The sequence below is a fragment of the Mobula birostris genome, chromosome 13 (genome assembly GCF_030028105.1).
Source record: "Mobula birostris isolate sMobBir1 chromosome 13, sMobBir1.hap1, whole genome shotgun sequence".
Classification (NCBI taxonomy): Eukaryota; Metazoa; Chordata; class Chondrichthyes; order Myliobatiformes; family Myliobatidae; genus Mobula; species Mobula birostris.
The window spans coordinates 21284049-21300904 of NC_092382.1; the positions used below are offsets into that span (position 1 = coordinate 21284049).

The 16856-nt window shown below is 49.5% G+C and overlaps 2 protein-coding genes across 3 annotated transcripts in view; both read right to left on the reverse strand.

The window, feature by feature from the left end:
• Positions 1-16856, reverse strand: part of LOC140208517 (NACHT, LRR and PYD domains-containing protein 3-like) — a 467255-nt gene that overhangs the window by 91409 nt on the left and 358990 nt on the right. The window lies entirely within an intron of this gene.
• Positions 985-14743, reverse strand: LOC140208527 (NACHT, LRR and PYD domains-containing protein 3-like). The gene is made up of 8 exons (XM_072277266.1): positions 14647-14743; positions 13265-13431; positions 12328-12499; positions 12164-12229; positions 2087-3824; positions 1542-1628; positions 1219-1386; positions 985-1072 (listed from the first exon to the last, which is right to left on the reverse strand). Exons 1-8 carry the CDS (start codon positions 14705-14707, stop codon positions 985-987), a joined length of 2547 nt encoding a protein of 848 aa, XP_072133367.1. The 5' UTR covers positions 14708-14743.

Consider the following 16856-nt stretch of genomic DNA (forward strand, 5'->3'; position numbering starts at 1 on the left):
CTATACCCCTTGCCCATCGTCTGGGTATCCCCCTCCTCACCCTTTTCCTTCTCGCTGGACCTCCTGTCCCATGATCGTCTCATATCCCTTTTGCCAATGAACTGTCCAGCTCTTGGCTCCATCCCTCCCCCTCCTGTCTTCTCCTATCATTTTGGATCTCCCCCTCCCCCTCCCACTTCCAAATCTCTTACTAGCTCTTCCTTCAGTTCGTCCTCACGAATGGTCTCGGCCTAAAACGTCGACTGCACCTCTTCCTAGAGATGCTGCCTGGCCTGCTGCGTTCACCAGCAACTTTGATGCGTGTTGCTTATTATCAAAGTTCTTATTTGTCACCATATACTTCCCCGAGATTCATTTTATTGCAGTCATTTACAGGACAATAAATCAATATAGCAGAATTTATGAAAAACTATACAAAAACAAAGACTAATCAACAAGCAACGTGCAAAGGAAGGGAAATTTGTGCAAATAAAATATTAAATAATAATGACATGAGTTGTAAATTCTTTGAAAGTGAGTCCGTAGGTTGTGGAATCAGTATAGAGATGATGTGAGTGCAGTTATCCACGCCGGTCAGGAGTCACCCGTGTCTCAGAAAAAAACCCGCCATCATCGGGCCCTTCTTGACTGTGTAATTCCCCGGCATCAAACGTAAAAGTTGCCCGTGAACGCAGCAGGCCAGCCAGCATTACGTACTCCCGGGATAATCCCACCCCGGGACACCGGTGTCCCAGACTGAGCCCCGGCCCCTGGGCTCTTCTTGTCTGTGTCATTCCCGGGGTCCCGAACCCGCACATCCGGCAGAAGCAGCGCCGCTGGACAGGAGGCGGAAATACGTCACCACGGGAGAACAGCGAACGACGCACAGCGCGAGCGCGAGCGTGAAGCTAGTTCCGTTAAAGACGGTTGGGAATTAAACCTGGCGCGTGGAATCGGCCAAACTGTCGGCATCCCGCGGGCGGGGATGTTCACACATTCAGATGTTCACAGATCCACTCTCAGTCCAGGTTTGACTCCCTGCAGAGATCTCAGTTCCTTCTCCCCGGTCTCACTGAACCTATTGTACCACAGCCTGAAACAGATGGGAGAATAAAGATGAAATAAACAGATCACACAACAGTGTCAGTAACAGGGGACAACACTCACAGACAAATATCACCAGAAAACCCGCGGATCCGCTGATATTTTATCACATTGAACATTAACACAAACACTCACCAGATCTGCTCCAGACTTGGGAGGGTCAGTATGAGGCGGCGGAGAGCGGGGACAGATCGGTCTGTCAGCGAGTTTAATCCCAGGTCCAGCCCCGTCAGTGATGGGTTTGTACTGAGAGCGGAGACGAGATCCTCGGCAACAGAATCTGTGAGACCGACACTTTCCAGCCTGGAGATGAGAGAGAGTGAGGGTGAAGGACACAGAGAGACAGGAGATGGTACAAATCCCCAGTGTTTATCAGTAACACAATTACTGATCACATTAATGTTCAGTGTCAGACACCCAGTGACTGTAAACACAATCTCCCACAGTCTGGTACTTACACCAGTTTCTGTATTTTACACTCCGGGTTCCTCAGAGCCGCAGACACCAGTTTCACTCCTGAATCTCCCAGTTTATTACCACTCAGTCTAAACACAAACAGACAAATTGATGAACAAAGTGATTCAAACCGTGGGTCTGAGGGAATTTCTCTCACTCGGATATTTCAGGAAACATTAAACCCTTCAGTAAATCACTGATCAGAGTTCCCATCACTGTCAATGTCCCTCACTGTCCAGCTCCAGGGTATTCACCGAATGTCAGTAATTTAGTCTGTCGGTGTGACCCTGTAAACTCCACATATTCTGTCCCATTCCTCGATGGTTAGAAACGTGTTCCTGACGTGAGAGGGTCGGAAGGGACAGGGATAAGAGAGATCCCACAGGAGAAGGGTAACAGGTAAGAGAAATCCCACAGGAGGTAAGAGGATGGCGTTTGTCACAACTCTTCTCAATCTGATTTATCACAGATTTACCCAAATCCCTTTACATCGAAACAACACACCTGGACAGTTTCACAGTTCAGAGTGAGAGATAAATCAAGTTACCTCAACTCCCGGCACTTGTGCAGCCCGGGTCCCAGCCGCTGGATTCCTTCACAGTGAATGTGACAGTACTCCAGGTCGAGACGTTTTATTCTATCACAGAGTCCGATGACATGAGACAGGACCGCGCAGTCAATCGGGGTCAGTGTCATTCCACTGAATGAAAGTGTTTCCACAGATCCCACTGCAGCCTGAGCCAGTCCACGATTCTGAGATTCAAACAGGTAGTGCAATGTGTTCAGGAGACTCCTTTTACCAGTTTCACTCCATGTGTTTCCACTCTGGCGTTTAACCTCCTCCTTCACCCAGTCAATCACCCGGCAGGTTGTTTGATGAGGAAATGGACCCAGAAACTCCTCCAGGCCCCGAGTTGTCATTGGGTTGGAGAGACCAGCAACGAAACGGAGAAATACCTCAAATCGCCCATCTGTCGTGCTGTGGGCTTCAGTGAGGAATTTCAGGATATTCTCGGGATGTAGAGTCAGGAATTGTGCGATAGCAGCTACAAACTCTTGGATGGTGAGGTGTGGGAATGTGTACACCACGCTCCGGGCAGAATCCTCTCTCTCCAAAAGCTCCATCAGGAACCCGGACAGGAACTGGGAAGGCTGCAGACTGTAGTTGATCAAATCTCCATCTGTAAACACAATCTTCTTCTGGGACACCCCTCTGAAGGCCATCTGACCAAGACTGAGAAACACATCACGGGGGTTCTCAATCTCACGGCCGTGGTTTTTCAGGAAGTTGTAAATATAGTAGGAATACAGTTGGGTGATGGTCTTGGGAACTCGCTGCGGGTCGCTGACTCTTTGTGTGAAGAAGGGGCCCAGTGCCAGAGCGAGGATCCAGCAGTAGGAGGGGTTGTAGCTCATGGTGTACAGGATCTTGTTCTCCTCCACGTGTTTGAAAACAGCTGCTGCCACCGTCTGATCTTCAAAATGCCTGATGAAATACTCCTTCTGTTCCTTGCCAACAAATCCCAGGATTTCAGCACAGACACTGATCTCTGCCATTTTCAATAAATGTAACGCAGTGGGACGGGTGGTGACCAGCACTGAACACCCTGGGAGCAGCTTGTGCTGGATTAAACTGTACAAAATGTCAGACACCTTGCACTTGAATTCAGGATCTGTGCATGTGGACCGAGGTTCTGTGTTTCTCTGACTGTCAGCAAAATCAATTTTGTCATTGAATTCATCCAAACCATCAAATATAAACAGCAATCCCTCTGGGTTCTTCCAGACCTCTCTGAGTAAATTCCCAAAGTACGGATACTGATCCAGAATCAGTTCCCTCAGGTTTATTTGACAAGTGATGGTGTTTAAATCCCGGAATTTGAAACTGAAGACAAACTGGAATTGTTGGTATATTTTCCCTGTGGCCCAGTCATAAACAATCTTTTGTACCATTGTTGTTTTCCCGATCCCCGGGACTCCGGCCACTGCTGCCGAACTCCCAGATTTGGAATTACTCCGGGAGAAGCTGCTCTGGAACAGCTGATCAGTGCGGATTTTTTCCAGCTCTCCGCGGAGATGTTCCTCTCTCCACTCCTCGTGGTCTCTGCCTCTTGCCAGCAGCTCATGTTCCACCAGTGTCCGATCTCGAACAGTAGAAATGACCGTGAGCTCAGCGTATCGATCAACCAGCTGGAAAACCTTCACCTTCTCCCTCATCAGGATCGTGTTCACTCTCAGGGTTTCAGTTTGTGCCCGCAGAGTCTCCTTGTGTTTCTGTTGAACATCTTCCATGGGAACAGACAGTGACCAAACTGTTAGATGCCTCACCTCAGAACTCAGTATTTAAGTACACAAGAGTTAGCTGAAAATTATTGCATTAATTGGATTAATCAATGGATGCTCGAACAGTAAAGTAAATTCCATTAACAGACCCTAGACTGGACGGAGGCCTGGTATAGATAAACACCAGATCATCACATTTTCACAATTAACTGTGCTGTGAAGGTGAGTATTTCCCGGGTAGTTCACTGTCCCCCAAATGTCCCATACTGGACAACCTCCCACTACTGTCACAGCTGTCATTTATTCCTGTGGAAGAAACTTTTACTCCCCAGTGTTGATGTGGCGTATGGAGATGGAGAAAAAGGTAGTGGGCATTCTGTCAAAGGAACAGGTCGGGCAATCACAGGTCCCTCTCCCCTCTCACCATTACTTATTCAAAATACAAAGTGGTAGCTATGCTGATCAGCACCTGCACTGTGGGTGGGTGGTTGGGGTGTGTGGGATCATAAAGTGTGTTCGAATCCTGTCATGGGTGTTTGGACCCTGTCTGGACCCTGCCAGGAGTGTGTGGGATCCGACAGAGTCTCAGGACCCTGTCAGGGGTGTGTGGGGTCTCACAGTGTGTCAGGACCCTGTCAGGGTTGTGTGGGGTTTCACTGTCTGTCAGGACGTTGTCACGGGTGTGTGGGGTCTCACAGTGTTTTAGGACCTTGTCAGAGGTGTGTGGGGTCTCACAGTGTGTCAGAACCCTGCCTGGACTGTGTGGGGTGTCACAGTGTGTCAGGGCCCTGCCAGGGACGTGTGGGTCACAGTGTTTTAGGACCCTTATAGGGGTGTGCGGGGTATCACAGTATGTCAGGACGCTGTCAAGAGTGTGTGGTGTCTCACAGTGTGTATGGACCCTGTCAGGGACTTGTGGGGTCTCACAGTGTGTCAGGACACTGTCAGGGTTGTGTGGGGTCTCACAGTGTGTCAGGGCTCTGTCATGGATATGTGGGGTCTCACAGTGTGTCAGGACTCTGTTAGATGTGTGCAGGGTCTCAGAGTGTGTCAGGAACATATCAGGGACATGTGGAGTCTCGCAGTGCGTCAGGACCCTGTCAGGACTGTGTGTGGCCTCATGGTGTGTCAGGATCCTGTCAGGAATGTCTGTGGTCTCAGTGTTTCAGGACACTGTCTGGGGATATTTAGGACACTGACAGTGGCACTTGGTGTCTCACAGTGTTTCCGAACACTGTCAGGAGTGTGTGGGGTCTCACAGTGTGTGAGGACCTTGTCAGTTGTGTGTGGGTCCGGACAGTATGTCAGGAACCGGTCAGGTGTGTATGGGTTCTCACAGTGTGTCAAGGCCCTGTCAGACATGTGTGGGGTGTCACAGTGTGTCAGGAACCTGCCAGGGATGTATAGGGTGTCACAGTGTGTCAGGACCCTGTCAGGGGTGTGTGGGGTCTCACAGTGTGTCAGGACCCTGTCAGGGACGTGTGCGGACTCACAGTGTGTCAGGACCCTGTCTGGGGTATGTGGTGCCTCACAGTGTGTCAAGAGCCTGTCAGGGTTGTGTGGGGTCTCTCATTGTGTCAGGACCCTGTCAGAGGTGTGCGGGGTATCACAGTATGTCAGGACACTGTCAAGAATGTGTGGTGTCTCACAGTGTGTATGGACCCTGTCAGGGACTTGTGGGGTTTCACAGTGTGTCAGGACGCTGTCAGAGGTGTGTGGGGTGTCTCATTGTGTCAGGAACCTGTCAGGGACGTGTGGGGTCTCATGGTGTTTCAGGAACCCGTCAGGGGTGTGTGGGGTCTCACGATGTGTCAGGACCCTGTCAGGGACGTCTGTGGTCTCACAGCGTTTCAGGACACCATCCCAGCTGATTTAGGACACTGAGAGTGGTGTGTTGTGCCTCACAGTGTGTCCGGACCCCGTCAGGGGTGTGTGGTGTCTCACAGTGTGTCAGGACCCTGTCAGGGGTGTGTGGTATCTCACAGTGCGTCAGCACCCTGCCAAGGTTGTGTGGGGTTTCACATTGTGTCAGGACACTGTCAGGGACGTGTGTGGTCTCACACTGTGTCAGGTCCCTGTCAGGGGTGTGTAAGGTCTCACAGTGTGTCCGGACCCTGTCAGAGGTGTGTGGTGTCACGCAGTGTGTCAGGACGCTGTCAGGGGTGTGTGGGATCTGATGGTGTTTCTGGACCCTGTCAGGGGTGTGTGGGGTCTCATGCTGTGTCAGGACCCTGTCAGGAGTGTGTGGAGTCATACGGTGTATCAGGAGTCTGTCAGGTGTGTGTGGGGTCTCATAGTGTGTCAGGGCTCTGTCAGGAGTGTGTGGGATCTCATGGTCTGTCAGGACACTGTCAGGGATGTCTGTGGTCTCACAGTGTTTCAGGACACTGTCTGGGGTGATTTAGGACACTGAGAGTGGCGTTTGGTGTCTCACAGTCTGTCAGGACCCTATCAGGGGTGTGTGGGGTCTCACAGTGTGTCAGGACCCTGTCAGGGGTGTGTGGGGTCTCACAGTGTGTCAGGACCCTGTCAGGGGTGTGTGTAGTCTCACAGTGTGTCAGGACCTTGTCATGGGTGTGTGAGGTTTCACAGTGTGACAGGTACATGCTAGGTACTTGTGGGGTTTCACGGTGTGTCAGGACGCTGGCAGGGGTGATTTAGGACACAGAATGGTGTGTGGAGTCTCACAGTGTGTCAGGACCCTGTCAGGGTATGTGTGGTCTCACAGTTTGTCAGCACACTGCCAAGGTTTTCTGGGGTTTCACAGTGTCAGGACCCTGTCAGGGACATGTGGTGTGTCACCGTATGTCAGGAACCTGTCAGGGGTGTGTGGTGTCTCACAGTCTGTCAGGACCCTGTCAGTGGTGTGTGGGGTCTCACAGTCTGTCAGGAACCTGTGAGGCGTGTGTGGGGTCTCACAGTGTGTCAGGACACTATCATGGACGCCTGGGGTATCACAGTGCTTCAGGACACTGCAAGGTGTGTGTGCTTTCTCACAGTCTGTCAGAAACCTGTCAAGGGCTTGCGAGGTCTCACAGTGTGTCAGCACCCTGTCAGGGACGGTTGGGGTCTCACAGTGTCTCAGGACCCTGTCCGGTTGTGTGCGGTCTCACAGTGTGTCAGGATCCTGTCAGAGGTGTGTGGTATCTCACAATGTGTCAGGACCCTGTCAGGGTTGTGTAGGGTCTCATTGTCATACTGTCATACTTCTGGGGTTTCACATTGTGTCAGGAACCTGTCAGGGGTGTGCGGGTTATCACAGTATGTCAGGACGCCCAAAAGAGTGTGTGGTGTCTCACAGTGCGTAAGGACCTTGTCAGGGAATGTGGGGTTTCACATTGTGTTCTCACAGTGTGTCAAGACCTTGTCAGACATGTGTGGGGTGTCACAGTGTGTCAGGACCTTGTCAGGGGTGTGTGGGTTCTCACAGTGTATAAGGACACTGTGAGGGGTGTGTGGGTTCTGACAGTGTGTCAGGGCACTGTCAGGGACGTGTGGTGTCTCACAGTGTGTCAGGACCCAGTCAGGAGTGTGTCGGGTCTCACAGAGTTTCAGTCCCCTAACAGGGGTGTGTTGGGTCTCACAGTGTGCCAGGACCGTGTCAGACGTGTGCAGGGTCTCACAGTGTGTCAGGAACCTGTCAATAGCCTGTGGTGTCTCACAGCGTGTCAGTACCGTGTCAGGCGTGTGTGGGGTATCACAGTCTGTCAGGACCCTGCCAGGGACATGTGGTGTGTCACCGTATGTCAGGAACCTGTCAGGGGTGTGTGGTGTCTCACAGTCTGTCAGGACCCTGTCAGGGGTGTGTGGGGTCTCACAGTCTGTCAGGAACCTGTGAGGCGTGTGTGGGGTCTCACAGTGTGTCAGGACACTATCATGGACGTCTGGGGTATCACAGTGCTTCAGGACACTGCAAGGTGTGTGTGCTTTCTCACAGTCTGTCAGAAACCTGTCAAGGGCTTGCGAGGTCTCACAGTGTGTCAGCACCCTGTCAGGGACGGTTGGGGTCTCACAGTGTCTCAGGACCCTGTCCGGTTGTGTGCGGTCTCACAGTGTGTCAGGATCCTGTCAGAGGTGTGTGGTATCTCACAATGTGTCAGGACCCTGTCAGGGTTGTGTAGGGTCTCATTGTCATACTGTCATACTTCTGGGGTTTCACATTGTGTCAGGAACCTGTCAGGGGTGTGCGGGTTATCACAGTATGTCAGGACGCCCAAAAGAGTGTGTGGTGTCTCACAGTGCGTAAGGACCTTGTCAGGGAATGTGGGGTTTCACATTGTGTTCTCACAGTGTGTCAAGACCTTGTCAGACATGTGTGGGGTGTCACAGTGTGTCAGGACCTTGTCAGGGGTGTGTGGGTTCTCACAGTGTATAAGGACACTGTGAGGGGTGTGTGGGTTCTGACAGTGTGTCAGGGCACTGTCAGGGACGTGTGGTGTCTCACAGTGTGTCAGGACCCAGTCAGGAGTGTGTCGGGTCTCACAGAGTTTCAGTCCCCTAACAGGGGTGTGTTGGGTCTCACAGTGTGCCAGGACCGTGTCAGACGTGTGCAGGGTCTCACAGTGTGTCAGGAACCTGTCAATAGCCTGTGGTGTCTCACAGCGTGTCAGTACCGTGTCAGGCGTGTGTGGGGTATCACAGTCTGTCAGGACCCTGCCAGGGACATGTGGTGTGTCACCGTATGTCAGGAACCTGTCAGGGGTGTGTGGTGTCTCACAGTCTGTCAGGACCCTGTCAGGGGTGTGTGGGGTCTCACAGTCTGTCAGGAACCTGTGAGGCGTGTGTGGGGTCTCACAGTGTGTCAGGACACTATCATGGACGTCTGGGGTATCACAGTGCTTCAGGACACTGCAAGGTGTGTGTGCTTTCTCACAGTCTGTCAGAAACCTGTCAAGGGCTTGCGAGGTCTCACAGTGTGTCAGCACCCTGTCAGGGACGGTTGGGGTCTCACAGTGTCTCAGGACCCTGTCCGGTTGTGTGCGGTCTCACAGTGTGTCAGGATCCTGCCAGAGGTGTGTGGTATCTCACAATGTGTCAGGACCCTGTCAGGGTTGTGTAGGGTCTCATTGTCATACTGTCATACTTCTGGGGTTTCACATTGTGTCAGGAACCTGTCAGGGGTGTGCGGGTTATCACAGTATGTCAGGACGCCCAAAAGAGTGTGTGGTGTCTCACAGTGCGTAAGGACCTTGTCAGGGAATGTGGGGTTTCACATTGTGTTCTCACAGTGTGTCAAGACCTTGTCAGACATGTGTGGAGTGTCACAGTGTGTCAGGACCTTGTCAGGGGTGTGTGGGTTCTCACAGTGTATAAGGACACTGTGAGGGGTGTGTGGGTTCTGACAGTGTGTCAGGGCACTGTCAGGGGTGTGTGGTGTCTCACGCTGTGTCAGCACCCTGTCAGGGACGTGTGGTGTCTCACAGTGTGTCAGGACCCAGTCAGGAGTGAGTCGGGTCTCACAGAGTTTCAGTCCCCTAACAGGGGTGTGTTGGGTCTCACAGTGTGCCAGGACCGTGTCAGACGTGTGCAGGGTCTCACAGTGTGTCAGGAACCTGTCAATAGCGTGTGGTGTCTCACAGCGTGTCAGTACCGTGTCAGGCGTGTGTGGGGTATCACAGTGTGTCAGGACCCTGCCAGGAGTGTGTGGGGTCTCACAGTGTGTCAGGACCCTGTCAGGTGTGTGTGGTGTCTCACAGTCTGTCAGGAACCTGCTAGGGGTGTTTGGTGTCTCACAGAGTGTCAGGACACTTTCAGGGACATCTGGGGTCTCACAGTGTGTCAGGACCCTGTCAGGGGTGTGTGGGGTCTCACCGTGTGTCAGGACCCTATCAAGGATATGTAATATCTCACAGTGTGTCAGGACCCTGGCAAGGGTGTCCGGGGTCTCACAGTGTGTTTGGACACTGTCAGGGACGTGTGGGGTCTCACGGTCTGTCAGGACGCTGTCATGGATGTGTGGGGTCTCACCGTGTGTTAGGACCCTGTCAGGGGTGTGTGGGGTCTCACCGTGTGTCAGGACCCTATCAAGGATATGTAATATCTCACAGTGTGTCGGGACCCTGTCAGGTGTGTGTGGGTTCTCACATTGTGTCAGGACTCTGTCAGGAGTGTGTGGTGTGTCAGGGCCCAATCAGGTGTCTGTGGGTTCTCACAGTGTATCAGGACACTGTCAGTGGTGTGTGGGTTCTGACAGTGTGTCAGCAACCTGTCAAGTGTGTGGGGGGTCTCACAGTCTGTCAGGAACCTGTCAGGGGTGTGTGGGGCCTCAAAGTGTGTCAGGACCCTGTCAGGGACGTCTGGGGTCTCACAGTGTTTTAGGACCCTGTCAGGAGTGTTTGGGGTTTCCATTCACTGTACTTGGCTGTGATTGGGAGCGTAGGAAAACATTGATTGTGTACATATTTACTTTAGAGAGTGTGAGAATGGGAGAAATGATGTTCTTCAATAATCAGGGAGTGTATCTGTTTGATATTCAGAAATGGTTGTGGGAAATTCACTGTCATGTCTGTTCCCTCGGCAAACAACATGAGGATTAGTGAAGGACAAGCTTGTAGCGATTTACCAAACCCATGGTGCAGGGAAACTGAGGGGTTTCATTGACCGGATGTGGACTGGAACATCATTAACAGAGGTGACAAAGACATGAGTAGTTTGTAAAGTTCCTGATTCGTCTATCTCTGGTCCCAGATTTAAATTATTGTCTTTGGGATTTGTTCTTGTAAATGAAAGAGACTGAACCAGGATTCTGGCCGAGATTCCTTATATTTCTGTTAAGAGGTTCGAATAATCAGTGAAACATGGGCTGATGCAATGTTAATAAGTTTTGTGATATTTGTCTTTCTTACACTCTCTCCTCTGTCCAACTCAGTCTGCGGTGATGAAGCCTCACAATCTCTGAGCCCATGCAGTGCCCCGGGCTCTATTTTCTCTGACGTGATGGGTTTATGGATGCAGTGAGCTTCCCATCCAGACCATCACAATTTAACTAATTACAATATTATTTATAGATGTTTTCAGTCCTTTGCACCTTCCTTGTCGCTATCCCACAACCCTCAGTTTCCCTGTCCTAATTCCCATCTCTCACCCTTCCACAGTGTCCATCACACAATGCCGGTAGACAGGAATTTCAGCTTCTGTAGACTGAGCTGAGGAATATGTCCCCCAATCTCACCCTCTCTAACACTGTAGCAGTGTTTGCACGAGGGAGTGCAGATGTAAACACAGCGGTGTTCATATGCTGCTCTGTGGTTGAACAGACCGGTTGGGATGTTACCTGCTTTTCTAATTAAAGTGATGCTATTATTACTATTCTGTGACTGGAACTTCAGTGGACGCCCAACTCTAAGAAAAGATAATCTGCAGGAACTGGGGGAGTTTAGAAAATGGTTAAGGATGAGGCTGTTCAGGAGGGGGCAGTGGCTGGCAAGAGAAGGTTTTGACTTTTTCGTGTGTTTTTTTTCCATTCTCCGGATCGCCCCCTTCTCCACCCAGACTCCGGTGGGGATCTGTAGTTGCAGGTCCCAGAGCGGTGTGACAACTCTAGTCAAACTCGCCAGCTCTCTGCCTCTTTCCTCAAAATGTTCTTTGAAATCTCTCCCTCTAGGAAACATGTTTTCCTGTGTCTCACTGTGTTCTCTGTCACAGTCCCAACATTTACCTGGTCAGATCTTTGTGGCTCAACAATTTAACCGCCCGACGTAAAGTACCACCGTTGGTGGAAACAGAGGTCAGGTTTCAACATTATGAACTCTGCTTCGGCCACATCTGGGCCATTGCGTACCGTTCCAATTGCCCCACTACCGGAGGGATGTTGAGGCTTTAGAGAGGGAGTACAAGAGATTCACCAGGATGCTGTCTGGTTCAGAGGGCATGTGCTATCATGAGAGGCTGGAGAAAATTAGATTGTTTTCTCTGGACCATCGGAGGCCGAGGGAGCTCTGACACAGGTTGACAACATTATGAGAGGCTTAGATAGAGTAGACAGAGAGAATAGGTTTCCTGGGGTTCAAATGTCTATTACTAGAGGGCCTGCAGTGAAGGTGAGAGGGGGTTGGATTATGGGAGATGTGAGAGATAGTTTTTTTTTTAAATCAGAGAGTCGTGGATGCCTGGAATGCACTGCCTGGTACGGTGGTAGAGGCAAATTGTTAGAGACTTCTGAGAGACGTTTGGATAGACACATGGATGTAAGGAAGATGGACGCATATGGACATGGTGTAGGAGGCAGAGATTAGAGCTTGGGTGTGTCTGATTTACTTCTTAGCTGTTTCGGCACAATATGATAGGCCTAATGGCTTATCTCAGCGTTATACTCTGCAATGTTCAATGCACGGTCACTTACCTTTCAGCTCACTGAGAAACTCTAGTAAAAGTTGAGCGGGAATTGGTCGATGGGAGGGATCACAACCTGATGAATTTAAACAAATTGAGGAAATCATTTTTGTAAATTTGTAAAGTGTGCTGTGTTGTGATCCAAATTTAAATTAATTGCTGATATTATCTCACCATATATCTGTATTTCCTTCAGTATTTTGTCCAAATTTGGGACACAGTTCTGCATTTTCACAAAGGTTTCCCACATCACCCTCCGGGCGCGGGAGCCTTTCTCCATCACCAGGCTCAGGAGGAGTTTAGAACTGTCCGCCCGCTCTCCCTTATCAGCGAGATCAGAGATTTTCTGTGAAGAGTAACGGTGAACATATTGGGGACTGACAGATTCACACAGAGAATGAGAAGTAAATAATGTGCTCTGTAACGGGATCACACTGAGCAGTCAAAATCCATAAATAATTCCTCACTGGATTAGATGGTGTAAACAGAAATCAGAAAATAATGATCACTGATGAAGAAGTTAGGAAGATTTTTATAACAGAGTGAACAGTCTCAGAGAAGTTGCAGAAAAGATGTTGTGATTCATTTCCTCAGTCCGCCAGTGTCCAACATGACAGCGGATTACCGGCTGACACCTGACGCCTTTCCTTTGCCTTTTCTGGTGGAGGTTTATTCAGTGATTACACATTACAACATGGCAGTATTCCCCGATCCACACTGTTTGCAGTTACAGATTGTAACACAATCATCTCCACCCAGAACAGAACACACTCCAGCTCCTGTGGCATCCATTAATAATGCCCCAATTCTCACTGACATCGTACCGTCACGCTGTACAGTCTTCCCAGAATGAAAGTTCCTACCATATTTCCATTTAAGCTCCTTTACTGCTACCTCATACAATTGTTACCGGCTCCCCTCGCTCTGAACATTGAGCCGCCACTGGAGTGTTTACACCTTTTTTAATCATTCCTTCAAATTCACAGTTTTAAGAATTATATATATTCATTTCTGATTTATTTTTATGCTTTATTATCCGCTGAGTCAGAGTTCCGACACCCATCAGTCCTGTGACGTGTGAACATTCAAACCCATTCTCCCTCCCACTCACCCGATGTTCCTCTCCGCTGAACTGATTCTCGGCCGTTAACGCCAGGCTCAGTCCGTGCACCCCTCCTTCCATCGCCTGCTCCAGCCTGTCCCGGTAGAAATCCGTCAGCTGCAGCAGCTGGGAATCATTCCAGCTTGCCAGGAGCTCGGTGATCACTGAGCCCGGACCTGTGAAGCACAATGGCGAAAATTAAAGAATTTACCGACCCCATATTGGGCAGCAACTTTCTCTCTGGAACCTAAAGATCACCAAATAATAAAGGCATCCGTTAGTCTTGCGAGACCATGGATCTGCGCCCGGAAAGTCTTCACACTCCAGGGCGCAGGTCTGGGCAAAGTTGTATGGAAGACAGCAGTTGCCCATGCTGCAAGTCTCCCCTCTCCACGACACTGATGTTGTCCAAGGGAAGGGCATTAGGACCCATACAGCTTGGCAGCAGTGTCATCGCAGAGCAATGTGTGATTAGGTGTCTTGCTCAAGGACACAACACATTCCCTCGGCTGGGGCTCAAACTCACGACATTCAGATCGCTAGTCGAATGCCTTAACCACTTGGCCATGTGCCCACAAGATCACCAAATACAGTCCGAATATATATACATTGGTTGGGTGGGGGGGGAAGAGGAAAGGGCTTGGGCCGGGGGGGTGCGTGTTGGGGGGCACGGGGGGTGTAGAAGGGGGTATAGTTCCATCTGTGGAAGGCTGCTGTTTCGTGTCCCCGAGAATATACCTCCGTGTTTGGAAAGGACTCTGCCTATTGCTGAGAATATACAGTAGTAACCCATCACCATCACTCTCCTGGTACTGCCCATCACCACTGCTTTGCCCTGGGTTACTTTCTGCAATTCCGGTCAACCCCTTCCTCAGAAAATCTCTGGGATATCTCACAAATTTCTGGAGGTACTCAGCATGCCAGGCAGCATCTACGGTGGAGAATAAACAATGAACGTTTCGGGCCAAGGCCCTTCATCAGACTGGAAATGAAGGGGCGGAAATTCTGGATATTGTCAGATTACTTTCTATTCCTTGTGGTCCTGGTTTGAAACGTTAACTGTTTATTCCTCTCGATGGATGCTGCCTGACCTGCTGAGTCAGCCAAAATTTTGTGTGTCTTTGTGCTGCTCGAAACTTCCAGCATCTGCAGAATTCCTGTGCTCTGGAACACCTCACTGTTTTAATGTGTATCTCAATCTTCTGGAGGAGCAGGAGCAGACGGTAATTGTACCCCTTCCACGTGTGACTGTGTTTCCCCCAGAGATGGCAACTCTCTCTCTCATCTCTCTGCTCAGTTTTCACAAATATTTTGTGACTTGCCGATATTGAATTAAATCCAGACACGTAGTCAAGGCAATATTTATAAATTAAAATAATTCGCCAACATACCCGTGTCCTTTCCCGATGTTGACGTCACTGGAACTCCTCCACTGCTCATTCCGTTATCCATTTTGAGGACAGTTCTGGTCAGATTTTTCTGCTTTGTAACAAACAAGATTAACAGAAAATTCAGATATTATTTGAGGTGTAAATGAAAGCACTTTAACTGAGTCGCTCTCTTCCAAACATCTTGGGCCTATCCACCGAACACTCGACATGGCCTGACCTACCCGTGGCTATCCACAGCCACTCAATGCCCATTTCCACTCTCTCCATGGATTGTACACTGGGCCAGGATTCTCCAGGGTATCTGCTCGCTATATTGTGGGCAATTCTGTTTTAGGAACCAATCCTGTGTCTTGGACCGGGAGTGATGTGTCAATGGAATGGTTAGACAGGCTGAGCAGACTGCTTTGGTCCTCCTACCACTGGTGGTGCTATGGTGAGTAATGGACAAATGGGACACCTATTCCTCTCGTCACTGAATTATACAGGTTTCTCAGTCACACCTGATTCTCACCGTCTCATTTCAGTTTAACATCGCCTGACGTTGACGCTTCTGGCAATATGCGGTTTGAGTCTATATAGAAACCCTCTGACATCCTGAACAACGCAGAATCACCCATAACTTCGCGACATTTTGTCCTGAAGCACTATAGTTTCTCCAGCAGGACCTTAAGAACATAATTAATGCCTGAACTCCGGTCAAGATTTCTTTGAGCATTCAGATGGCCATTATCAGAGTTACATGACACTTGTTAAACACAATGTAGATCCGCCATGCATCCAAAAGAGCGAGCTGACAAAAACGCTTTTAAAATAAATAAACAAAATACTAGAATTATTCAACAAAACAGACAGCCTGTTAATATTCCAGGTGGAAAACCCTGTATCAGAGCTGAGCCTGTCTGTAGGAGCCACGTATCTGTTCTCTATCTGCATTGTATTCTGCGTTGTGTATTTATGATGCTTTTTATGGTAACTTGTCGCATCAGTGGCGACGTGGTAAACGCGAAGGGATCAGTTACATATTTATGCTTTGTTCGGCGCAGTATTCAGCCGGGGGGCGTATCTTCTGCAATCATCGGCTCGTTTACGCTGAGGTTACACTTGTGTACTTGTACGCGTCTTTGCTTCAAGGTTGTACGTTTGCTGATCGCTAATAAAGGATCGAGTACATGCCTTTGACTTTTGAAACAACCTTTATTGGAGCCGAGGGCGCGTCATACAGGTATATCAAGTCCGTGGGGATCGCAGGCAATAACAACTTGGTTTGGTTAGAATTGGCCGCTACAGATGTTCCTCAGTTTGCTAATCATTTTAAATACTATCTGTTTATATGACACATTTCCTTTATATAGTTCTTTATTTTAACAGCGAAAAAGTTATCAAATTGGATGCCCTTCTCCTTGGATTTGCACGCACAAAATCGCGGCAGTTCTGCGGACGAAAACGCCTTGTTAATGAGAGAGATCAAGGAGATTGGCCAGACCGGTATAATCTGACAGGAAGGCGACAGTAACTCAAATAACCATGCGCCCAACAGCGGGGTGCAGAAGGGCGTCACTGAACGCCGAACATTGATTTTGGACGGCGTAGAGCAGCAGGAGACCCCGAACACTCTCAGTGCCCACACCATTAGGTGCAAGTTGTACAAAGTAAAATGCCCACTGAGAGCAGACTTCCATATTTACTTAAACTGCCGGCGAATTTTATTGCTGGGATTTTTATTTTATCACTGACAGATATACACCGTCTTTGCCAATGAAAAAAAAATACACAGAATAAAAAAAAGAGACACGAATCCGTTAATCCACAATATTGAACTGGTAGAAACACGAGAAATACTATCGTAATAAAACACCATAACATTTCTCCGTATAGTCTCTGTACTTACCTGTTGCTAGGCTCCTGATTCAGTTTCCTGCAAATCTGAGCATCTGAGTTTTATATCCCTACCAGTAAGTGAACACACACTGAGCAAAGTTCAGTTGATAACTCGCTCATAAACCTGAACTTCAGCCTATTCAGCTTGTAACGCCGCACCCTGTTCCACAACGCTTGTGTTAAACCACAGACAGACTCATTATGCTTGAACGCGTCTTTCTAACAAGTGGTCCGAGCCGGATTTAATACTTAAGTGCAAGCGGTGCAAAGATTACGTTTCTCTCGAATATTTGAACTGTTTCGGAGAGGAAGAAAACCCGCATCCCGGTCCG